Source organism: Astyanax mexicanus, chromosome 9 (genome assembly GCF_023375975.1).
Source record: "Astyanax mexicanus isolate ESR-SI-001 chromosome 9, AstMex3_surface, whole genome shotgun sequence".
Classification (NCBI taxonomy): Eukaryota; Metazoa; Chordata; class Actinopteri; order Characiformes; family Acestrorhamphidae; genus Astyanax; species Astyanax mexicanus.
The window spans coordinates 2808981-2836286 of NC_064416.1; the positions used below are offsets into that span (position 1 = coordinate 2808981).

The 27306-nt window shown below is 38.0% G+C and overlaps 1 protein-coding gene across 5 annotated transcripts in view; it reads left to right on the forward strand.

Annotated features, from left to right (window-relative positions):
* Positions 1-2742: 2742 nt before the first annotated feature.
* The window catches only part of LOC103044492 (CLK4-associating serine/arginine rich protein), a 61092-nt gene continuing 36528 nt past the window's right edge, over positions 2743-27306 (forward strand). For 4 of the 5 annotated variants that reach the window (XR_007440780.1, XM_049483761.1, XM_049483763.1 and 1 more), the window contains exons 1-4: positions 2743-2891; positions 4773-4912; positions 6182-6279; positions 8211-8312. Coding sequence is in view for 4 of the 5 variants with exons in the window: in XM_049483761.1 (XP_049339718.1) it covers positions 4814-4912; positions 6182-6279; positions 8211-8312 (299 nt within the window). In the remaining variant the exon portion in view is untranslated. The remainder of the gene's footprint in view (positions 2892-4772; positions 4913-6181; positions 6280-8210; positions 8313-27306) is intronic. The other variant, XM_049483762.1, reaches the window with a different exon arrangement.

Below are 27306 nucleotides of genomic sequence, written 5' to 3' on the forward strand. Positions count from 1 at the left end.
GTCCAGCAGGGCGTCACATGACATGACTTCTGCCCCACCCAACAACCTTACCTAACTGAAAAACAGCCCCGGGGCAGATCTGTGTACCGAGCTCAGCCCTGTACTGAACTGAACCAGTGCCAGGCCTCCAGAGAACATACCTTCAGATCAGCACTAAAATAATACAGCAGATTAAATTAGACTGACAGGTCAGGAGAACAGAATGTGCTGCACTGAAAGGACCGATCGAGTCATTTGATTCTGATCATTCTGATTATTTGGATTCCAGGTACCACATTACCCTTATAAACTCCTAGAACCTGGCGTCCACATGTGTGAACATCACATTTTGGGTTGTTTAGACCACAACATTTAATGTTGCTCTACAAAGGCCTGGTGTCCACTTATGAGGCCATTATACTGCCACCTAGTGATTGTGATGGTGATTGTTGTATGTCTTTGTGTTAAATTAGCATTCAAATGAGCCATATTGCTCAAATCTATCTATCTATCTATCTATCTATCTATCTATCTATCTATCTATCTATCTATCTATCTATCTATCTATCTATCTATCTTATTTCAAAAAGTGGGCTTGATATAAGTGATGCAAAGTGATACAAGTGATCTGTAATACACCACATTAGGCACTAATGGTCAAATTTAAATAATTTAATTAAGATATATATGTAATGCCATCTAGTGGCTTTTTTGGTAGCAGCAGTGTGCACTATTAAAACAGCAATGTGCAACATAAAATAAATAATAAAAAAATACAGGAACAGTCATGTATAAAATAATAGAATAATTAGAGCCTTAACGAACTGAACTCTATCCTACTATAACAGTTAAACATGAAAAATAAGACTCAATCCCTGAGAATGAAGTTTTTTCTTTATTAAAGATATATTATTAACTTTATCTGAGAGAAAGATGCTCCTTAAGGTACCAAAACTATTAACATATTTGAGGCTAGACAAAACAACTGTTATTTTTATATTTGAAAGTTTTTCTTTAAGAAGATGAGAACGTCCACATTCTCTTAAGCAGTCACAAAATCCACGGCGTCGGCTACAGTGTGCTGCACGATTTGCGTAGCTTAGAGGGAGGGATCGTCGATCCTCTTTTTGACTTCGAGGCTCGAGACCATGACATAATTCCGATCGATTTTGATGAAATATCGGAATCGTGACACCCCTAGTGTTCAGACACAAAATAAGTGTTTTGCACATCATTACTAATTGCGACTTCATTGTGTTCTGGCGAAATTTAAAACTACAGTCCACATATGTGGACATAATTTTTCTCAGAAACTACATAATGTAAAAAGATAATACATGATAAAGAAAAGTTTTTTACACTAATCAGGTGCCAATTAGCCCAAATAGCAAAAAAAAAAAAAAATCAACTTAAAGACCAACACCACAATCAAAAATACAATATACTAGTGCATCTCAAAAACTGAGAATATAATTGAAAAGTTACTTTATTTCAGTAATCCAGTTCGAAATGTAAAACTCATATATTATATAGATGTATTAAACACAGAGTGATCTATTTTAGGCGTTTATTTATTTTACTGTTGATTAAATATTATGTTTTACAGCCAATGAAAACCCAAAAATCATTGTCTCAGAAAATTAGAATATTATATTATTATAAGACCAATTGGTACTTTTGGCAGTGTGGGCAGTGTGCCAAGTCCTGTGAAAAAAGCATTAAAAGTATGTTCACAAAACATTAGGTAAAGAATACTAAGTGCATTTTCTGTGTTAATATACTTACACTATATTTCTGTAAAAGCAATATGCTTTAAAACATATGTTGTGTTGATAGAAAATATATACTGCATAATAGCATTAAATAGGCTACTGCTTAAAGTGCACTTTAGTGTAGTTTAAGTTCTTTTTTTCAGTAGCATTAAGGTGTACACCATATGTGCATCAATATGCAAAGTAGTACATTTACAATATATTGTACTTTAAGTGTATTAAACATGATCTTTAAAAAACACACTTAAATGTGCTTAAGTTCGCAGAAGTTATACGAGAAAAAAAAAACACACTCAAAAGCACAATTTAATGCTTTTACGTTGTGTTTAAATAAAGCTTATTTACAATTGAAATATACTTAAGTTGCCGTAAGTAATATTTGGAACATATTAACATATTAAGCTCAAAACAAAAGAACAAAGCTCTGGACAAAAATAAGAGACGATTTATCAATTATCAAGAGGAAGATGGATGATCACAAGCCATCAAATCACCAAACTGAACTGCTTGATTTTTTGCACCAGGAGTAAAGCAGCATAAAGTTATCCAAAAGCAGTGTGTAAGACTGGTGGAGGAGAACATGATGCTGAGATGTATGAAAAAACTGTGATTAAAAACAAACCAGGATTATTCCGCCAAATATTGATTATTTCTGAACTCTTAAAACTTGAATATGAATATGAACTTTTTTTTTTCTTTGTATTATTTGAGGTCTGAAAGCTCTGCATCTTTTTTTTTTTTGTTGTTGTTATTTCAGACATTTCTCATTTTCTACAAATAAATGCTCTAAATAACTAAAATATTTTTATTTGGAATTTGGGAGAAATGTTGTCTGTAGTTTATAGAATAAAACAACAATGTTCATTTTACTCAGACATAAACCTATAAATAGCAAAATCAGAGAAACTGATTCAGAAAAAAATATTCAGAAAATTGTGAGCTCCGGTCCTGCAGGGGTCGCTGGTTAGTTCTGGATGTATCACTCCGCGCTGTGGACAGGGGGGTGTGTAGTTAGCTTAGCTTAGCTTAGCATAGTTTAGCTTAACTCGGCGACCTGTGCTCCTCTGCCTGCGCGCTCCGGCGGAATAAAGCAGCGATATTAATAAAACACGCTTCCATCTGTTGGGAACTAAAAAGCAGGTAAATATTAACAGTTTATATATATCAGTCCTACGGGGTGTGAGCGCTGCGGCTGGGGGGAAACTCTGCGTTTTAGCGGGTTAGGTGCAGAGCTAGGTAGCTTAGCATAGCTCGTTAGCATTAGCTACTGGAGCGCTAACGGGCGCTAATGCTAACTAGGCTAACTAACTCAGTTAGTTAACATAGGTTAGCTAACTAGCTTAACTAGTTAACTGTCTGTTTCTTAATATTTATATTTAATAAATATTTAATTGTATTAGTATAAATATGATAGTATTTAATATTTAGCTTGCTTAGCTTAGCTAGAGAACTGTTGGTAATCTCTGTAAGTTTAGCTAGCTAATTCCCCTGCAGCTTTAGCTCATGCATAGTAAACCATGCATTTAGCTAGATAACTAACGTTAAGTTTATTTAATATTAATTATCATTTAATATGACTCAAATGTAAGTATTAAATTCTATTTATTTGCTATTAATTTGTATATAGGCTGGTTGGTTATACTTACAGTAACAGTTTATCTTTGCAATCCAGTGGTAAAGCTGGAGTTAATGTTTAACTGGATTAGTTCAACTAGATCTGTGGAAGATATTAGCTAACTAGTCAATGTGAACTATCTAGGTTTGGAGTCATTATAATGATGATTATGATGATACGGCATCGAAAATATACATATATTTATAATTACATAAATATATTGCTAGAGTACCAGTCAAAATTGTGGACACACCTCTTCTCATTCAATGTGCTTTATTTCTTATTATAATTTTTAAGCATCGCAAATTTAATATTGAATACTATATTAAAGCTATACAGGGACACATGCTAAATTATTTTGTAAACAAAAAGTGTTAAACTAACTAGAATATGTTTTATACGTTATACATTTATAACTTGCAGAGAGACTAGGCACCTTGATATAACTTTCTAACTTCTAACTAAGTTTCGGCCAATTGTAGTTGTGCGGCCAGTGTCACTTTTTGACAATAATTGACAATAATTGACAATATTGACAATATTAGCCAATGCCAATGTTTTAAAAGAAAAAAAAATCCTCATCCAATACGATATGCTGGTGTATGGTATTATATGACATTACCCTTGATATAGTGGCTCTTGATACTTCACAAAGACTTGCTGTCTTGGTCATATATATATATATATATATATATATATATATATAGATATATATATAGATAGATAGATAGATAGATAGATAGATAGATAGATAGATAGATACTTTATTGATCCCCGAGGGGAAATTCTAGACATCCAGCAGCAGACACAAAGTTACAAATTGAATACACAAAGTTACAAAATAAAATATATAAAATATAAAGATACATATAAATACAATCAAATAAAAAAGTAGAATGTACAATGTAAAAGCACAGTCTTTAGTGTGAGTGTAATGTAGAATGGAGGTAGTGCAGCCAGTTGATGTGCATAAAGTGAGTATAACTGATGTCAGCCATACAGAAAGTGCAAATGAACAGTTATAATGATTTAAATTCAGCAGTGCAAAAGATACGTAAACAGTAGATGGATGAACTAGTGAATGAACTACTAGTGCAGAATAGGGTAGAACTATAAACATAGTGTTATAGCTGAGGGTGTGTCTTTAGTTTGAAAAGTCTTATGGCCTGAGGGACAAAAGACATATATATATGTATATGTATATACATAAACTGTAATAAAAATGTTAAATGTTTGACCATGCCCCCAGCATTGGATTTTGTGTTTGGAACTCTTGTATTGTTTTGTATTGTTTGTTTTTTACATCTAGAAAAATAAATTTCAGCAAGTGTGTCATTGCCACTTTTCTATTAGAATCAGCTCACACAGATGTGTGTTTGATTGAATCTCTTTCTGTACCAAACCAGCAGCCGTGCCACGACGCGCCCCCACCCCCAGCGGAGCTGTCATGTGGCAGGAGGCCCGCAAACATGAGCGCAAGTTGCGCGGGATGATGGTGGACTACAAACGCCGTGGGGAACGACGGCGGGAGTACTATGAGAAAATCGTGAGTAGAACTCACTGTAATATTAATGAATAAATTCCATTTCTAATCCATGTGTAATTAATATACCTTAAAGAGTATGCTAAAGAAATAGTGAGGAGTAGTGTGGGAGGGGCACTGGGTGATGTATGGGTTTAGGGGAAGGGCAGGAGGGAGAGCTGATTTGGCTGAGCATTGTGCCTCTGATAGCGGTGAGACGGAGCTGTCATTTTAAGACAGTTTATGTAGATCTAAAATATAATGGCATAACAGTAATTTGCATCATCAATGCAAGATCTTGGTAAAAAAAAATGAGTGCAACTCTGATTGAAATAAATCTTGTGATATTGCAACATTGCAGAAGCTTATTGAAACAATGCTACAGTGAATGCATGCACTAATCAAAGCTAAAGGCTTTTTCTTTTGGTGGCGACTTTAGCTTGGCAGTGTGATGATTGATTGATTAAGTGATTGAATTTATTTAATGATTCAGAAAGTACATACACAGACAAGACATTACGCACTTCAAATCATTGAGGATTAAAACACAGTAAAGCACTAAGGCTTGTTTCCATTGTGGTCCTCTACAAAAAACACCCATAATTAAACATCTTTACTGCCCACAAACACAAAACACCTACATAAAACATACTCAAAGATGACAGACAGCGAGGTGGCTTCTCTTATGATATTCCTTATGTATTTAGTACTCTCAATGTCTAGGGTCTATAAACAGTTTTAATATAACCATCTCATTAAAACCTGTTTAAAAACCTGTTTAAAAACCTGTTCCGATGGGCTACATTTAATTTCCATAGGTAGTCCGCTCCAAAGCAAAGCTGCAAAACAACGTAATGTATTCTTTACAAATTGGGTCTTAAATCTCCATGGAATAACATTTATTGTGGTCCTTCGTGTAAAATAAGAATGAGTATCTCTAACCGTAGTAAAATAATTTCTTAAGTAGTCTGGTACCCTATTTTTTATGATTTTATACGTAAGTGTAAACATATATCTTAAAGTATGTTACTCTATTTTCAACCTTTAATCAGTTCACTTGTCTACAATGAGTAGATTCCAGATGAGATTGTGGATGTAATTTTAAGACAACCCTTGTGAGTTTGTTCTGAGCTTTTTTTTTACTGTAGAGAATAGCCCTGCATTATTATATTAAGTTTCAATAATAATGGAAAGCAAAAAAAGTTATTTATGAAATGCATTAAAAGGCCTGCATTGTTTATTCTCATCATTCTTCTCATGCTTCCCCATATATGCTGTTTCTTCTCTGTGCAGAAAAAGGACCCGGCCCAGTTCCTTCAGGTTCACGGCCGAGCCTACAAGATCCACCTGGACTCGGCTGTAGCTCTGGCTGCTGAGAGTCCCGTCAACATGTAAGTAACAGAAGCAATGAACTGTTTATTAGCATCTTTATTAATAATTAGGGGTGTATCGATGCACTCTGCTCATGATTTGATTCGATTTACGTTTCTGTATTCACAATTTGATTTGTTTTAAACTATGAAAGTTCCACCTTGTATGAAGTTATAAATGAAATATAAATGAATTTATTAATTACTCTACTTTAAATAGGGTTTTGTGCATTTTCACTAAAGTTTTTTAGTTTTGGTGACTTTATTTTAATTTGGCTGCATTTAAAAATTCAGACATCCTCCTTTTTACTCCACTACTTCATTGTAAATCTCTTGTTCCTTTTGGTTTGTAAGGCCTGGGTGGATGATCTATTGTCTCTCCCAGCCCACAAAAGTCAAAGCCTGGAGAGACAAAACGTAATCAGCCCCACTAGGCCTGGACAATAATTCGATATCGGTATTTATCGCGATAAGAAATGTTTCAATAACGGTGATATCAGTTTTGTGGTATATCGATATGTATTAGAATCACGGACAGGCGTTTTTTACTGGCGTCAGCTCGCCCCAGAGCTCAACACATTCAGCCCCCGTAGCTGGGCTACGTCAGTGCGTGATGACGTAACCACACAGGCACGTAGCCAAATAGGCTAGGCTAGGCAAGGCTAGGTTAAAATGGCTAGGCTCGGGTCCGCTTCGCTACGCAGCACATATGTCTCGCGCTGGAGCCAAACGGAGCCGGGACGAGCGGATCCAAGGCTACGGTAGACTCGATTCGGTCGGCCCCGGAGGCCGGCCGCGGGTCCGCTCGCTCGGCCGCGGGTCCTCGAGGCCGGCCGCGGGTCCGCTCGCTCGGCCGCGGGTCCTCGAGGCCGGCCGCGGGTCCGCTCGCTCGGCCGCGGGTCCGTTCCCTTGCCGCTTTGCTGCAAATTGTGCCGGAGAGTGCAGCCGACCAGCAGCGGTAATGTTAATACATCTAATCTGTTCCACCACTTCAAGCAACTCCACTACATACAATATTTTTCTTATACTGACTGAAGCACTTTTATAGCTTATGTTGTAACTAAGTTATTCATACTTGATAGAGCCTGTAGGTTTGTTTATTTGACGGGAAAATCTTGTTGCTTTTATGTATATAAATGCTTCTTGTATTCTATATCCTAGTTGAAACACTTTTGTTTTAATCTGTTAAATTTGTTAACAAAGAATAAGAAGCTCTGCCTCTGTTGTAATTTAAAATTATTTTTATTGGTAATAGTTATATAGGCTTATGTTTGACAGGGATGTCATGTTATTATTTTGCTATATGCAAATAATATTGAGCATTCATTTATTTTGACTACTTTTATTTCTAAAGTATTAAAGTTTTTGTGAAAGGAGGTTTCAAAGGCTTAAATTAAATTTTCAGACAGTAGTAGGTACAGATTTCCATTAGATAGATAGATCGATAGATAGATGTGCATATAATGAGGGTATCTGATGCCAGCAATACAAAAAGTGCAAATACACAGTTATATAATAATTTAAATTCGCAGTGCTGCAGGGATTGCAGGGCTTCTTAGCAGTTTTCTGAGGCCTTCAAAGTATTTATATCAATATCGAAATTATATCGTATCGACCGAAATTTAAGGAGTATATCGTGATATAAATTTTGGCCATATCGTCCAGCACTAAGCCCCACATAGCGGGAAAAAAAACGCTTATCTAATTGGATTTAGACAAAAATGACTGACTTATCCTCTGTCCTTAGCTTACGCCCACTGACTCTCTAGCCTGCACTAGTGGGATTGCGGCCTCTGGTGTTCAAACAGTGCAACTATATTACATTTTTAAACAGAACCATGCAACGATGCTTTGTTACATCACTATTAAATAATGTTTTGCTGCAGATAAGGTGATATAAATAGAGAAATTAGTGTCTTTGTGTGAAGATGATTGTCTGCATTTCTTTGCAGGATGCCTTGGCAGGGCGATACCAACAACATGATTGACAGGTTTGATGTGAGGGCACATTTAGACTACATCCCCACCTACACACCTTCCCTCCTCAACAGCAGGTGAGTCTTCTGAAGCTTCTTTCAAGGCCCTATGAAATTCTGTTTTATTAGGGCCCGAGCACCGAAGGCGCAGGCGAAGCCTGCACCGGAGGTGCAAAGCCCTATTGTTTTTGGTCCGTTTATTATTATTAGGGCCCGAGCACCGAAGGCGCAGGCGAAGCCTGCACCGGAGGTGCACAGCCCTATTGTTTTTGGTCCGTTTATTATTATTATTATTATTAGGGCCCGAGCACCGAAGGCGCAGGCGAAGCCTGCACCGGAGGTGCAAAGCCCTATTGTTTTTGGTCCGTTTATTAGGGCCCGAGCACCGAAGGCGCAGGCGAAGCCTGCACCGGAGGTGCAAAGCCCTATTGTTTTTGGAAGGATTATTATTATTATTATTATTATTCCGGACACTTTCGCCCATTTTCGAGGCATTTCCGATACTCGAAAACTCACGCATTTTGGCACAGGCCTCAAACTCGGCGAAAATTTTAAAGTTCCATAGAGCATGGACTTTGGCGTGGTTCAGGAGCTCTATAGCGCCCCCAAACGTCAGCAGTGGCCGGGATAAAGTTTGTCCAATGTGCACCAACTTTGGTACGCTCATTGACCTCCTCATAAAGAACAAGGATCACTTGGTTTTATTTGGCTCCGCCCAACAGGAAGTCGGCCATTTTGACAGGAAGTCACAAAATAAAAAGTTTCCCGCTGGGTTTCGGAGTGGTTAGGATGTTTGAAAACTCCTAAAATTTTACAGAGCTATTTGGCCTTGGCCATGCTTTGACCGTAAGTTGGAATTTCGTAAGTTCGTCTTTCATCAGCTCTCTAGCGCCACCTATTTTATATCATATTTATGAAAAGCTCTCAGCCTCTTGATGATTGGCAGATTCAATAAGTCTTTGAAATTATTTAGGAATATTTTGTCATTTTTCTCATGTGTAGCTAGAGGACTCTACAGCGCCCCCTATTTTGTTTAGGCCATTAAATTAGCTGTAGCTGTCTCAAAATTTCTCCAATATTCTCGATTTTTGGCAACAACATAGAAACTATCATCCCGCACATATTACCCTTTGGCTTGTACTAGCTCCGCCCAACAGGAAGTCGACCATTTTGAAATTTGTGGAATTTTTACACATTTTTCACGAACTCATTCAAACTCCTCCTAGAGTCATTGTCATATTAGCTCTAAATTTGGTATGGATAGGCTCCAGACATACATGGTGATAAATTGCGAAGGAATAGTCGATAGCTGAAACGATGACGTAATGGCGGACAATTAATTTAATGGAGACGCAACACTAGACCAAAGTGAAACCATGACACAGTCATAAAACAGATTATTGAAAAATCATGAAACTTGGTAAAAACACAAGAGACATCATAAGACACGTTTTTAGTATTGGAATGATTGACTCCGCCCAACAGGAAGTCGGCCATTTTGAAATATGTGCATTTTACACACATTTTTTGCATACTTTGTCGAACTCCTCCTAGGGAATTTGTTGAATACTCTTGATATTTGTCAGTAATAAACTACTAACAAACCTGATGATAAATTGCGAAGGAATAGTCGATATCTTAAACGAGGACGAAATGGCGGACAGTTGAATTGCTTGAGATGCCCCGTTAAAACAGGAAGTGAATACATTCTGGTGTTAGTAGGTGTTTGAGGAGGTTAAAAAGGTTAAAAACTCTCAAAAATTTACAGGCCTGCTTGATTTAAGCAGTACTTTGATCTGAAATTAAAATTTCATATATACGTATTTCATTGGCTCTATAGCGCCACCTAGGTTTCAATGCATATTTGACATTTCGGGAATGCTCAAAACCTCTTGAAAATTGACAGATTGCATAAGACCTAAAAACACTTTACAAATATTTTGACAATTTTTTCATGTATAGCTAGCGGACTCTACAGCGCCCCCTATATGGTTCGTTTAATAAATTAGCTGTGGATGTGTCAAAATTTGTCTAATCTTCTCAAATTTTGGTAGGATCGTTGATAGTATGACCTGCACATATTTGCAATTGGCTTGTATTAGCTCCGCCCAACAGGAAGTCGGCCATATTGGAATTTGTAATATTTTTACACATTTTTCACAAACTCATTTAAACTGCTCCTAAAGTCTTTGTCAGATTACCTCTTATTTCGCTGTAAATGAACAACAGACATATTTGATGATAAATGCCAAAGGATTAGTTGATCGGTAAAACGGTGACCCAATGGCGAGCAATTGATTCACTAGAGATGCAACACTAAACCAAAGTGAAACCATGACACGGTCAGAAAACAGATTTTTGAAAATTCATGAAACTTGGCAAAAACACAAAAGACATCATTACACACATTTTCAGCATTGGTAGGACTGACTCCGCCCAACAGGAAGTCAGCCATTTTGAAATATCTGCATTTTACACACATTTTTGTGTACATTGTCAAACTACTCCTAGCAAATTTGTTGAATTCTCTTGGTATTTGGTAAAAATAAACATTGAACATATCTGATGATAAATTGTGAAGGAATAGTCGATATCTCAAACGAGGACGAAATGGCAGATGGTTGAATTTGTGAGATGCCACATCAAAACAGGAGGTCAAAACCTAGGTAATGCCAGGTGTTTTGAGGAGGTTATAACGGAGAAAAACTCACAAAATTTGACCGGCCTGCTTATCTAAGGCTGTTCTTTGATGTAGAATTAGAATTTCAAATACATGTATTTTAACAGCGCTAAAGCGCCACCTGTATTTTAAATGGATATTTCACGTGTTTAACAGGATAGAAAACTCTTGAAAATTGGCACACTCAATAAGACCTCAAAATTACTTTTACCGGTTTCTCGGTTTGGCCCGGTACGATTTGCGCTGTTGTGCGAGGGCCCTACGTCCCCCTGTGACAGGGGGACAACTCGTTATTATTATTATTATTCTGCCTCTTTGCGTCCATTTTTGAGGCATTTCCGATACTCGAAAACTCACGCATTTTTGCACAGGCCTCAAGCTCGGCGAAAATTTTAAAGTTCCAAAGAGGCTGGACTTTGGCGATGTTCAGGAGCTCTATAGCGCCCCCAAACGTCGGCAGTGGCCGGGATGAAGTTTGTCCAACGTGCACCAACTTTGGTACGCTCATTGACCTCCTCATAAACAACAAGAATCACTAGGTTTTATTTGACTCCGCCCAACAGGAAGTCGGCCATTTTGACAGGAAGTTGCAAAATAAAAAGTTTCCCGCTGGGTTTCGGAGTGGTTAGGATGTTTGAAAACTCCTAAAATTTTACAGAGCTATTTGGCTTAGGCCATACTTTGACCGTAAGTTGGAATTTCGTAAATTCGTCTTTCATCAGCTCTCTAGCGCCACCTATTTTATATCATATTTATGAAAAGCTCTCAGCCTCTTGATGATTGGCAGATTCAATAAGTCTTTGAAATGATTTAGGAATATTTTGTCGTTTTTCTCATGTGTAGCTAGAGGACTCTACAGCGCCCCCTATTTTGTTTAGGCCATTAAATTAGCTGTAGCTGTCTCAAAATTTCTCCAATATTCTCGATTTTTGGCAACAACATAGAAACTATCATCCCGCACATATTACCCGTTGGCTTGTACTAGCTCCGCCCAACAGGAAGTCGGCCATTTTGAAATTTGTGGAATTTTTTCACATTTTTCACGAACTCATTCAAACTCCTCCTAGAGTCTTTGTCATATTACCTCTAAATTTGGTGTGGACAGGCTCCAGACATACATGGTGATAAATTGCGAAGGAATAGTCGATAGCTGAAACAATGACGTAATGGCGGACAATTAATTTAATGGAGACGCAACACTAGACCAAAGTGAAACCATGACACAGTCATAAAACAGATTATTGAAAAATCATGAAACTTGGTAAAAACACAAGAGACATCATAAGACACGTTTTTAGTATTGGAATGATTGACTCCGCTCAACAGGAAGTCGGCCATTTTGAAATATGTGCATTTTACACACATTTTTTGCATACTTTGTCGAACTCCTCCTAGGGAATTTGTTGAATACTCTTGATATTTGTCAGTAATAAACTAGTAACACACCTGATGATAAATTGCGAAGGAATAGTCGATATCTTAAACGAGGACGAAATGGCGGACAGTTGAACTGCTTGAGATGCCCCGTTAAAACAGGAAGTGAATACATTCTGGTGTTAGTAGGTGTTTGAGGAGGTTAAAAAGGTTGAAAACTCTTGAAAATTTACAGGCCTGCTTGAATTAAGCAGTACTTTCATCTGAAATTAAAATTTCTTGTATACGTATTTCATTGGCTCTATAGCGCCACCTAGGTTTCAATGCATATTTGACATTACGGGAATGCTCAAAACCTCTTGAAAATTGACAGATTGCATAAGACCTAAAAACACTTTACAAATATTTTGACAATTTTTTCATGTATAGCTAGCAGACTCTACAGCGCCCCCTAATTCGTTTGTTTAATAAATTAGCTGTGGATGTGTCAAAATTTATCTAATCTTCTCAAATTTTGCTAGGATCGTAGATAGTATGACCCTGCACATATTTGCAATTGGCTTGTATTAGCTCTGCCCAACAGGAAGTCGGCCATATTGGAATTTGTAGTATTTTTACAAATTTTTCACAAACTAATTTAAACTGCTCCTAAAGTCTTTGTCAGATTACCTCTTATTTCGCTGTAAATGAACAACAGACATATTTGATGATAATTGCCAAAGGATTAGTTGATCGGTAAAACGGTGACCCAATGGCGAGCAATTGATTCACTAGAGACGCAACACTAAACCAAAGTGAAACCATGACACGGTCAGAAAACAGATTTTTGAAAATTCATGAAACTTGGCAAAAACACAAAAGACATCATTACACACATTTTCAGCATTGGTAGGACTGACTCCGCCCAACAGGAAGTCAGCCATTTTGAAATATCTGCATTTTACACACATTTTTTGTGTACATTGTCAAACTACTCCTAGCAAATTTGTTGAATTCTCTTGGTATTTGGTAAAAATAAACATTGAACATATCTGATGATAAATTGTGAAGGAATAGTCGATATCTCAAACGAGGACGAAATGGCAGATGGTTGAATTTGTGAGATGCCACATCAAAACAGGAGGTCAAAACCTAGGTAATGCCAGGTGTTTTGAGGAGGTTATAACGGAGAAAAACTCACAAAATTTGACCGGCCTGCTTATCTAAGGCTGTGGTTTGATGTAGAATTAGAATTTCAAATACATGTATTTTAACAGCGCTAAAGCGCCACCTGTATTTTAAATGGATATTTCACGTGTTTAACAGGATAGAAAACTCTTGAAAATTGGCACACTCAATAAGACCTTAAAATTACTTCTACCGGTTTCTCGGTTTGGCCCGGTACGATTTGCGCTGTTGTGCGAGGGCCCTACGTCCCCCTGTGACAGGGGGACAACTCGTTATTAGGGCCCGAGCACCGAAGGCGCAGGCGAAGCCTGCACCGGAGGTGCAAAGCCCTATTGTTTTTGGTCCGTTTATTATTATTATTATTATTCTGCCTCTTTGCGTCCATTTTTGAGGCATTTCCGATACTCGAAAACTCACGCATTTTGGCACAGGCCTCAAGCTCGGCGAAAATTTTAAAGTTCCATAGAGGCTGGACTTTGGCGTTGTTCAGGAGCTCTATAGCGCCCCCAAACGTCGGCAGTGGCCGGGATGAAGTTTGTCCAACGTGCACCAACTTTGGTACGCTCATTGACCTCCTCATAATCAACAAGAATCACTAGGTTTTATTTGACTCCGCCCAACAGGAAGTCGGCCATTTTGACAGGAAGTTGCAAAATAAAAAGTTTCCCGCTGGGTTTCGGAGTGGTTAGGATATTTGAAAACTCCTAAAATTTTACAGAGCTATTTGGCCTTGGCCATACTTTGACCGTAAGTTGGAATTTCGTAAATTCGTCTTTCATCAGCTCTCTAGCGCCACCTATTTTATATCATATTTATGAAAAGCTCTCAGCCTCTTGATGATTGGCAGATTCAATAAGTCTTTGAAATGATTTAGGAATATTTTGTCGTTTTTCTCATGTGTAGCTAGAGGACTCTACAGCGCCCCCTATTTTGTTTAGGCCATTAAATTAGCTGTAGCTGTCTCAAAATTTGTCCAATATTCTTGATTTTTGGCAACAACATAGAAACTATCATCCCGCACATATTACCCTTTGGCCTGTACTAGCTCCGCCCAACAGGAAGTCGGCCATTTTGAAATTTGTGGAATTTTTACACATTTTTCACGAACTCATTCAAACTCCTCCTAGAGTCTTTGTCATATTACCTCTAAATTTGGTATGGATAGGCTCCAGACATACATGGTGATAAATTGCGAAGGAATAGTCGATAGCTGAAACGATGACGTAATAACGGACAATTAATTTAATGGTGACGCAACACTAGACCAAAGTGAAACCATGACACAGTCATAACACAGATGATTGAAAATTCATGAAACTTGGTAAAAACACAAGAGACATCATAAGACACGTTTTTAGTATTGGTAAGACTGACTCCGCCCAACAGGAAGTCGGCCATTTTGAAATATGTGCATTTTACACACATTTTTTGCATACTTTGTCGAACTCCTCCTAGGGAATTTGTTGAATACTCTTGATATTTGTCTGAAATAAACTACTAACACACCTGATGATAAATTGCGAAGGAATAGTCGATATCTTAAACGGCGACGAAATGGCGGACAGTTGAGTTGCTGGAGATACCTCATTAAAACAGGAAGTGAATACATTCTGGTGTTGGTAGGTGTTTGAGGAGGTTAAAAAGGTTGAAAACTCTCGAAACTTTACAGGCCTGCTTGATTTAAGTGGTACTTGGATCAAAAATTCAAATTTCATATATACGTATTTCATTGGCTCTATAGCGCCACCTAGGTTTCAATGCATATTTGACATTACGGGAATGCTCAAAAACTCTTGAAAATTGTCAGATTCTATAAGACCTTAAAACAATTTACAAATATTGTGATAATTTTTTCATGTGTAGCTAGCAGACTCTACAGCGCCCCCTAATTCGTTTGTTTAATAAATTAGCTGTGGATGTGTCAAAATTTGTCTAATCTTCTCAAATTTTGGTAGGATCGTAGATAGTATGACCCTGCACATATTTGCAATTGGCTTGTATTAGCTCCGCCCAACAGGAAGTCGGCCATATTGGAATTTGTAATATTTTTACAAATTTTTCACAAACTAATTTAAACTGCTCCTAAAGTCTTTGTCAGATTACCTCTTATTTCGCTGTAAATGAACAACAGACATATTTGATGATAATTGCCAAAGGATTAGTTGATCGGTAAAACGGTGACCCAATGGCGAGCAATTGAGTCACTAGAGACGCAACACTAAACCAAAGTGAAACCATGACATGGTCAGAAAACAGATTATTGAAAATTCATGAAACTTGGCAAAAACACAAAAGACATCATTACACACATTTTCAGCATTGGTAGGACTGACTCCGCCCAACAGGAAGTCGGCCATTTTGAAATATCTGCATTTTACACACATTTTTTGTGTACATTGTCAAACTACTCCTAGCAAATTTGATGAATTCTCTTGGTATTTGGTAAAAATAAACATTGAACATATCTGATGATAAATTGTAAAGGAATAGTCGATATCTCAAACCAGGACGAAATGGCAGATGGTTGAATTTTTGAGATGCCACCTCGAAACAGGAAGTTGACACCTAGGTAATGCTAGTCGTTTTGAGGAGGTTATAACAGAGAAAAGCTAAGAAAATTTGACCGTCCTGCTTATCTGAGGCTGTTGTTTGATCTAGAATTAAAATTCCGAACACATGTGTTTTCACAACTCTATAGCGCCACCTATATTTTAAATGAATATTTTACATGTTTGGCAGGATAGAAAACTCTTAAAAATTGTCACACTCAATAAGCCCTCTAAATTATTTTCACCGGTTTCTCGGTTTGGCCCGGTACGATTTGCACTGGTGTGCGAGGGCCCTACGTCCCCCTGTGACAGGGGGACAACTCGTTATTAGGGCCCGAGCACCGAAGGCGCAGGCGAAGCCTGCACCGGAGGTGCAAAGCCCTATTGTTTTTGGTCCGTTTATTATTATTATTATTATTATTATTATTTTTATTTTTAAACTTCGCGCCCATTTTTGAGGCCTTTCTGATACTCGAAAACTCTTGCATTTTGGCACAGACATCAAAGCCGGTGAAAAATTTGAAATTTCACAGTTCCTGGGCTTGGGCGTTGATCAGGAGCTCTATAGCGCCCCCAAACGTTGCTAGTGGCCGGGATAAAGTTTGTCCAATGTGCACCAACTTTGGTACACTCATTGACCTCATTATACCGATCAAGAATCACTTGGATTTATTTGACTCGGCCTAACAGGAAGTCGGCCATTTTGGCAGGAAGTCGCAAAATAAAAAGTTTCCTGTGGTGTTTTGGGTGGGTTACGATGTTCGAAAACTCATAAAATTTCACAGGCATATTGGGCATAGGCTGTACTTTGATGTAAAATTGGAATTTTTCATATTCATAATTTATCAGCTCTCTAGCGCCACCTATTTTATATGACATTTATAGAAAGCTCTTAGCCTCTTCTAAATAAGCAGACCCAATAATGCCTTTAAATGATTTCGAGAAATGTAATCGTTTTTCTAATGTGGAGCTAAATGACTCTACAGCGCCCCCTATTTGGTTTAGGCTAATAAATTAGCGGTAGCTGTCACAAATTTTCCCCAATGTTCAAGATTTTTGGTAGAAAAATAGATATTACGATGCCACACATAATACCCATTGGCATGTATTAGCTCCGCCCAACAGGAAGTCGGCCATTTTGAAAAATGTTAAATTTTTACACATTTTTCACGAACTCATTCGAACTCCTCCTAGAGTCTTTGTCAGATTACAACTAAATTGTCTGTGGATAGTCTCCAGACATACGTGGTGCTAAATTGCGAAGGAATAGTCGATAGCTGAAACGATGACGTAATGGCGGGCAATTGATTTAATGGAGACACAACACTAAACCAAATAGAAACATTAGCATGGTCAGAATACAGCTGCTTGGAAATTCATGAAACTTGGCAAAAACATAAAAGACATCATTACACACATTTTCAGTGTCGATAGGATTGACTCCGCCCAAAAGGAAGTCGGCCATTTTGAAAAACATGCATTTTACACACATTTTTTGCATACTTTGTCGAACTCCTCCTAGGGAATTTGTTGAATACTCTTGATATTTGTCAGCAATAAACTACTACCATCCGTGATGATAAATTGCGAAGGAATAGTCGATATCTTAAACGAGGAAGAAATGGCGGACAGTTGAATTGCTGGAGATACCCCATTAAAATAGGAAGTAAATACATTCTGGTGTTGGTAGGTGTTTGAGGAGGTTAAACAGGTTGAACACTCACGAAACTTTACAGGCCTGCTTGATTTAAGCGGTCCTTTGATTAAAAATTGAAATTTCATATATACATATTTCATTGGCTCTATAGCGCCACCTAGGTTTCAATGCATATTTGACATTACAGAAATGCTCAAAAACTCTTGAAAATTGTCAGATTCCATAAGATCTAAAAACACTTTACAAATATTATGATAATTTTTTCATGTGTAGCTAGCGGACTCTATAGCGCCCCCTAATTTATTCGTTTAATAAATTAGCTGTGGATGTGTCACAATTTGTCTAATCTTCTCAAATTTTGGTAGGAGCGTAGATACTATGACTCTGCACATATTTGCAATTGGTTTGTATTAGCTCCGCCCAACAGGAAGTCGGCCATATTGGATTTTGTAATATTTTTACACTTTTTTTCACAAACTCATTTAAACTGCTCCTAAAGTCTTTGTCAGATTACCTCTAAATTAGCTGAGAATGAACATCAGACACAGTTGATGAAAATTGCCAAAGGAATAGTTGATCGCTAAAACGGTGACGTAATGGCGAGCAATTGATTGAATAGAGACGCAACACTAAACCAAAGTGAAACCATGACACAGTCAGAACACAGATGATTAAAAATTCATGAAACTTGGCAAAAACACAAGAGACATCATTAGACACGTTTTCAGTATTGGTAGGACTGACTCCGCCCAACAGGAAGTCGGCCATTTTGAAATATCTGAATTTTGCATACATTTTTTGCGTATGTTGTCAAACTACTCCTAGAAATTTTGTTGAATTCTCTTGGTATTTGGTAAATATAAACATTGAACATATCTGATGATAAATTGTGAAGAAATAGTCGATATCTTAAACGAGGAGGGAATGGCGGACGGTTGAATGTTTGAGATGCCACATCAAAACTGGAGGTTGACACATAGGTAATGCTAGGAGTTTTGAGGACGTTATAAGAGAGAAAAGCTCACAAACTTTGACCGGCCTGCTTATCTGAGGCTGTTGTTTGATCTAGAATTAGAATTTCAAATACATGTATTTTAACAGCTCTATAGCGCCACTTGTATTTTAAATGGGTATTTCACATTTTTGGCAGGATAGAAAACTCTTGAAAATTACCACACTTAATAAGACCTCAAAATTACTTTCACCGGTTTCTCGGTTTGGACCGGTACGATTTGCGCTGTTGTGCGAGGGCCCTACGTCCCCCTGTGACAGGGGGACAACTCGTTATTATTATTATTCTGCCTCTTTGCGTCCATTTTTGAGGCATTTCCGATACTCGAAAACTCACGCATTTTGGCACAGACCTCAAGCTCGGCGAAAATTTTAAAGTTCCATAGCGGATGGACTTTGGCGTTGTTCAGGAGCTCTATAGCGCCCCCAAACGTCGGCAGTGGCCGGGATGAAGTTTGTCCAACGTGCACCAACTTTGGTACGCTCATTGACCTCCTCATAAACAACAAGAATCACTAGGTTTTATTTGACTCCGCCCAACAGGAAGTCGGCCATTTTGACAGGAAGTTGCAAAATAAAAAGTTTCCCGCTGGGTTTCGGAGTGGTTAGGATGTTTGAAAACTCCTAAAATTTTACAGAGCTATTTGGCCTTGGCCATACTTTGACCGTAAGTTGGAATTTCGTAAATTCGTCTTTCATCAGCTCTCTAGCGCCACCTATTTTATATCATATTTATGAAAAGCTCTCAGCCTCTTGATGATTGGCAGATTCAATAAGTCTTTGAAATGATTTAGGAATATTTTGTCGTTTTTCTCATGTGTAGCTAGAGGACTCTACAGCGCCCCCTATTTTGTTTAGGCCATTAAATTAGCTGTAGCTGTCTCAAAATTTCTCCAATATTCTCGATTTTTGGCAACAACATAGAAACTATCATCCCGCACATATTACCCTTTGGCTTGTACTAGCTCCGCCCAACAGGAAGTCGGCCATTTTGAAATGTGTGGAATTTTTACACATTTTTCACGAACTCATTCAAACTCCTCCTAGAGTCTTTGTCATATTAGCTCTAAATTTGGTATGGATAGGCTCCAGATATACATGGTGATAAATTGCGAAGGAATAGTCGATAGCTGAAACAATGACGTAATGGCGGACAATTAATTTAATGGAGACGCAACACTAGACCAAAGTGAAACCATGACACAGTCATAAAACAGATTATTGAAAAATCATGAAACTTGGTAAAAACACAAGAGACATCATAAGACACATTTTTAGTATTGGAATGATTGACTCCGCCCAACAGGAAGTCGGCCATTTTGAAATATGTGCATTTTACACACATTTTTTGCATACTTTGTCGAACTCCTCCTAGGGAATTTGTTGAATACTCTTGATATTTGTCAGTAATAAACTACTAACACACCTGATGATAAATTGCGAAGGAATAGTCGATATCTTAAACGAGGACGAAATGGCGGACAGTTGAATTGCTTGAGATGCCCCGTCAAAACAGGAAGTGAATACATTCTGGTGTTAGTAGGTGTTTGAGGAGGTTAAAAAGGTTAAAAACTCTCAAAAATTTACAGGCCTGCTTGATTTAAGCAGTACTTTGATCTGAAATTAAAATTTCATATATACGTATTTCATTGGCTCTATAGCGCCACCTAGGTTTCAATGCATATTTGACATTACGGGAATGCTCAAAACCTCTTGAAAATTGACTGATTGCATAAGACCTAAAAACACTTTACAAATATTTTTACAATTTTTTCATGTATAGCTAGCGGACTCTACAGCGCCCCCTAATTGGTTCATTTAATAAATTAGCTGTGGATGTGTCAAAATTTGTCTAATCTTCTCAAATTTTGGTAGGATCGTAGATAGTATGACCTTGCACATATTTGCAATTGGCTTGTATTAGCTCCGCCCCACAGGAAGTCGGCCATATTGGAATTTGTAATATTTTTACACTTTTTTCACAAACTCATTTAAACTGCTCCTAAAGTCTTTGTCAGATTACCTCTTATTTCGCTGTAAATGAACAACAGACATATTTGATGATAACTGCCAAAGGATTAGTTGATCGGTAAAACGGTGACCCAATGGCGAGCAATTGATTCACTAGAGACGCAACACTAAACCAATGTGAAACCATGACACGGTCAGAAAACAGATTATTGAAAATTCATGAAACTTGGCAAAAACACAAAAGACATCATTACACACATTTTCAGCATTGGTAGGACTGACTCCGCCCAACAGGAAGTCGGCCATTTTGAAATATCTGCATTTTACACACATTTTTTGTGTACATTGTCAAACTACTCCTAGCAAATTTGATGAATTCTCTTGGTATTTGGTAAAAATAAACATTGAACATATCTGATGATAAATTGTGAAGGAATAGTCGATATCTCAAACGAGGACGAAATGGCAGATGGTTGAATTTTTGAGATCCCACATCAAAACAGGAGGTGAAAACCTAGGTAATGCCAGGTGTTTTGAGGAGGTTATAACGGAGAAAAACTCACAAAATTTGACCAGCCTGCTTATCTAAGGCTGTTGTTTGATGTAGCATTAGAATTTCAAATACATGTATTTTAACAGCGCCATAGCGCCACCTGTATTTTAAATGGATATTTCACATGTTTAACAGGATAGAAAACTCTTGAAAATTGGCACACTCAATAAGACCTCAAAATTACTTTTACCGGTTTCTCGGTTTGGCCCGGTACGATTTGCGCTGTTGTGCGAGGGCCCTATTATTAGGGCCCGAGCACCGAAGGCGCAGGCGAAGCCTGCACCGGAGGTGCAAAGCCCTATTGTTTTTGGTCCGTTTATTATTATTATTATTATTATTATTATTCTGCCTCTTTGCGTCCATTTTTGAGGCATTTCCGATACTCGAAAACTCACGCATTTTGGCACAGACCTCAAGCTCGGCGAAAATTTTAAAGTTCCATAGAGGCTGGACTTTGGCGTTGTTCAGGAGCTCTATAGCGCCCCCAAACGTCGGCAGTGGCCGGGATGAAGTTTGTCCAACGTGCACCAACTTTGATACGCTCATTGACCTCCTCATAAACAACAAGAATCACTAGGTTTTATTTGACTCCGCCCAACAGGAAGTCGGCCATTTTGACAGGAAGTTGCAAAATAAAAAGTTTCCCGCTGGGTTTCGGAGGGGTTAGGATGTTTGAAAACTCCTAAAATTTTACAGAGCTATTTGGCTTAGGCCATACTTTGACCTTCAGTTGGAATTTCGTAAATTCGTGTTTCATCAGCTCTCTAGCGCCACCTATTTTATATCACATTCATAAAAAGCTCTCAGCCTCTTGATAATTGGCAGATTCAATAAGTCTTTGAAATGATTTAGAAATATTTTGTCGTTTTTCTCATGTGTAGCTAGATGACTCTACAGCGCCCCCTATTTTATTTAGGCCATTAAATTAGCTGTAGCTGTCTCAAAATTTCTCCAATATTCTCGATTTTTGGCAACAACATGGAGAGTATCATCCCGCACATATTACCCATTGGCTGGTATTAGCTCCGCCCAACAGGAATTCGGCCATTTTGAAATTTGTGGAATTTTTACACATTTTTCACGAACTCATTCAAACTCCTCCTAGAGTCTTTGTCAGATTATCTCTAAATTGGGCGTGGGTAGGCTCCAGACATACGTGGGGATAAATTGCGAAGGAATAGTCGATAGCTGAAACGATGACGTAATGGCAGGCAATTAATTTAATGGAGAAGCAACACTAAACAAAAGTGAAACCATGACACGGTCATAAAACAGATGATTGAAAATTCATGAAACTTGGCAAAAACACAAGAGACATCATAAGACACGTTTTTAGTATAGGTAACACTGACTCCGCCCAACAGGAAGTCGGCCATTTTGAAAAAAGTGTGTTTTACACACATTTTTTGCATACTTTGTCGAACTCCTCCTAGGGAATTTGTTGAATACTCTTGATATTTGTCTGTAATAAACTGATAACATACTTGATTGTAAATTGCGAAGGAATAGTCGATATCTTAAACGAGGACGAAATGGCGGACAGTTGAATTGCTTGAGATGCCCCGTTAAAACAGGAAGTGAATACATTCTGGTGTTAGTAGGTGTTTGAGGAGGTTAAAAAGGTTGAAACCTCTCGAAAATTTACAGGCCTGCTTGAATTAAGCAGTAGTTTCATCTGAAATTAAAATTTCATATATACGTATTTCATTGGCTCTATAGCGCCACCTAGGTTTCAATGCATATTTGACATTACGGGAATGCTCAAAACCTCTTGAAAATTGACAGATTGCATAAGACCTAAAAACACTTTACAAATATTTTGACAATTTTTTCATGTACAGCTAGCGGACTCTACAGCGCCCCCTAATTCGTTTGTTTAATAAATTAGCTGTGGATGTGTCAAAATTTGTCTAATCTTCTCAAATTTTGGTAGGATCGTAGATAGTATGACCCTGCACATATTTGCAATTGGCTTGTATTAGCTCCGCCCAACAGGAAGTCGGCCATATTGGAATTTGTAATATTTTTACAAATTTTTCACAAACTAATTTAAACTGCTCCTAAAGTCTTTGTCAGATTACCTCTTATTTCGCTGTAAATGAACAACAGACATATTTGATGATAATTGCCAAAGGATTAGTTGATCGGTAAAACGGTGACCCAATGGCGAGCAATTGAGTCACTAGAGACGCAACACTAAACCAAAGTGAAACCATGACATGGTCAGAAAACAGATTATTGAAAATTCATGAAACTTGGCAAAAACACAAAAGACATCATTACACACATTTTCAGCATTGGTAGGACTGACTCCGCCCAACAGGAAGTCGGCCATTTTGAAATATCTGCATTTTACACAGATTTTTGGTGTACATTGTCAAACTACTCCTAGCAAATTTGTTGAATTCTCTTGGTATTTGGTAAAAATAAACATTGAACATATCTGATGATAAATTGTGAAGGAATAGTCGATATCTCAAACGAGGACGAAATGGCAGATGGTTGAATTTGTGAGATGCCACATCAAAACAGGAGGTCAAAACCTAGGTAATGCCAGGTGTTTTGAGGAGGTTATAACGGAGAAAAACTCACAAAATTTGACCGGCCTGCTTATCTAAGGCTGTTCTTTGATGTAGAATTAGAATTTCAAATACATGTATTTTAACAGCGCTAAAGCGCCACCTGTATTTTAAATGGATATTTCACGTGTTTAACAGGATAGAAAACTCTTGAAAATTGGCACACTCAATAAGACCTTAAAATTACTTCTACCGGTTTCTCGGTTTGGCCCGGTACGATTTGCGTTGTTGTGCGAGGGCCCTACGTCCCCCTGTGACAGGGGGACAACTCGTTATTATTATTATTATTATTATTCTGCCTCTTTGCGTCCATTTTTGAGGCATTTCCGATACTCGAAAACTCACGCATTTTGGCACAGACCTCAAGCTCGGCGAAAATTGTAAAGTTCCATAGAGGCTGGACTTTGGCGTAGTTCAGGAGCTCTATAGCGCCCCCAAACGTCGGCAGTGGCCGGGATGAAGTTTGTCCAACGTGCACCAACTTTGATACGCTCATTGACCTCCTCATAAACAACAAGAATCACTAGGTTTTATTTGACTCCGCCCAACAGGAAGTCGGCCATTTTGACAGGAAGTTGCAAAATAAAAAGTTTCCCGCTGGGTTTCAGAGGGGTTAGGATGTTTGAAAACTCCTAAAATTTTACAGAGCTATTTGGCTTACGCCATACTTTGACCGTAAGTTGGAATTTCGTAAATTCGTCTTTCAACAGCTCTCTAGCGCCACCTATTTTATATCATATTTATGAAAAGCTCTCAGCCTCTTGATAATTGGCAGATTCAATAAGTCATTGAAATGATTTAGGAATATTTTGTCGTTTTTCTCATGTGTAGCTAGAGGACTCTACAGCGCCCCCTATTTTGTTTAGGCCATTAAATTAGCTGTAGCTGTCTCAAAATTTCTCCAATATTCTCGATTTTTGGCAACAACATAGAAACTATCATCCCGCACATATTACCCATTGGCTTGTACTAGCTCCACCCAACAGGAAGTCGGCCATTTTGAAATTTGTGGAATTTTTACACATTTTTCACGAACTCATTCAAACTCCTCCTAGAGTCTTTGTCATATTACCTCTAAATTTGGTGTGGATAGGCTCCAGACATACATGGTGATAAATTGCGAAGGAATAGTCGATAGCTGAATTGATGACGTAATGGTGGACAATTAATTTAATGGAGACGCAACACTAAACAAAAGTGAAACCATGACACGGTCATAACACAGATGATTGAAAATTCATGAAACTTGGCAAAAACACAAGAGACATCATAAGACACGTTTTTAGTATTGGTAAGACTGACTCCGCCCAACAGGAAGTCGGCCATTTTGAAAAAAGTGTGTTTTACACACATTTTTTGCATACTTTGTCGAACTCCTCCTAGGGAATTTGTTGAATACTCTTGATATTTGTCTGTAATAAACTGCTAACATACTTAATTGTAAATTGCGAAGGAATAGTCGATATCTTAAACGAGGACGAAATGGCGGACAGTTGAATTGCTTGAGATGCCCCGTTAAAACAGGAAGTGAATACATTCTGGTGTTAGTAGGTGTTTGAGGAGGTTAAAAAGGTTGAAAACTCTCGAAAATTTACAGGCCTGCTTGATTTAAGCAGTAGTTTAATCTGAAATTAAAATTTCTTGTATACGTATTTCATTGGCTCTATAGCGCCACCTAGGTTTCAATGCATACTTGACATTACGGGAATGCTCAAAACCTCTTGAAAATTGACAGATTGCATAAGACCTAAAAACACTTTACAAATATTTTGACAATTTTTTCATGTATAGCTAGCGGACTCTACAGCGCCCCCTAATTTGTTCATTTAATAAATTAGCTGTGGATGTGTCAAAATTTGTCTAATCTTCTCAAATTTTGGTAGGATCGTAGATAGTATGACCCTGCACATATTTGCAATTGGCTTGTATTAGCTCCGCCCAACAGGAAGTCGGCCATATTGGAATTTGTAATATTTTTACACATTTTTCACAAACTCATTTAAACTGCTCCTAAAGTCTTTGTCAGATTACCTCTTGTTTCGCTGTAAATGAACAACAGACATATTTGATGATAACTGCCAAAGGATTAGTTGATCGGTAAAACGGTGACCCAATGGCGAGCAATTGAGTCACTAGAGACGCAACACTAAACCAAAGTGAAACCATGACATGGTCAGAAAACAGATTATTGAAAATTCATGAAACTTGGCAAAAACACAAAAGACATCATTACACACATTTTCAGCATTGGTAGGACTGACTCCGCCCAACAGGAAGTCGGCCATTTTGAAATATCTGCATTTTACACACATTTTTTGTGTACATTGTCAAACTACTCCTAGCAAATTTGATGAATTCTCTTGGTATTTGGTAAAAATAAACATTGAACATATCTGATGATAAATTGTGAAGGAATAGTCGATATCTCAAACGAGGACGAAATGGCAGATGGTTGAATTTTTGAGATCCCACATCAAAAGAGGAGGTGAAAACCTAGGTAATGCCAGGTGTTTTGAGGAGGTTATAACGGAGAAAAACTCACAAAATTTGACCAGCCTGCTTATCTAAGGCTGTTGTTTGATGTAGAATTAGAATTTCAAATACATGTATTTTAACAGCGCCATAGCGCCACCTGTATTTTAAATGGATATTTCACATGTTTAACAGGATAGAAAACTCTTGAAAATTGGCACACTCAATAAGACCTCAAAATTACTTTTACCGGATTCTCGGTTTGGCCCGGTACGATTTGCGCTGTTGTGCGAGGGCCCTACGTCCCCCTGTGACAGGGGGACAACTCGTTATTATTATTCTGCCTCTTTGCGTCCATTTTTGAGGCATTTCCGATACTCGAAAACTCACGCATTTTGGCACAGACCTCAAGCTCGGTGAAAATTTTAAAGTTCCATAGAGGCTGGACTTTGGCGTTGTTCAGGAGCTCTATAGCGCCCCCAAACGTCGGCAGTGGCCGGGATGAAGTTTGTCCAACGTGCACCAACTTTGGTACGCTCATTGACCTCCTCATAAACAACAAGAATCACTAGGTTTTATTTGACTCCGCCCAACAGGAAGTCGGCCATTTTGACAGGAAGTTGCAAAATAAAAAGTTTCCCGCTGGGTTTCGGAGTGGTTAGGATGTTTGAAAACTCCTAAAATTTTACAGAGCTATTTGGCCTTGGCCATACTTTGACCATAAGTTGGAATTTCGTAAATTCGTCTTTCATCAGCTCTCTAGCGCCACCTATTTTATATCATATTTATAAAAAGCTCTCAGCCTCTTGATGATTGGCAGATTCAATAAGTCTTTGAAATGATTTAGGAATATTTTGTCGTTTTTCTCATGTGTAGCTAGAGGACTCTACAGCGCCCCCTATTTTGTTTAGGCCATTAAATTAGCTGTAGCTGTCTCAAAATTTCTCCAATATTCTCGATTTTTGGCAACAACATAGAAACTATCATCCCGCACATATTACCCATTGGCTTGTACTAGCTCTGCCCAACAGGAAGTCGGCCATTTTGAAATTTGTGGAA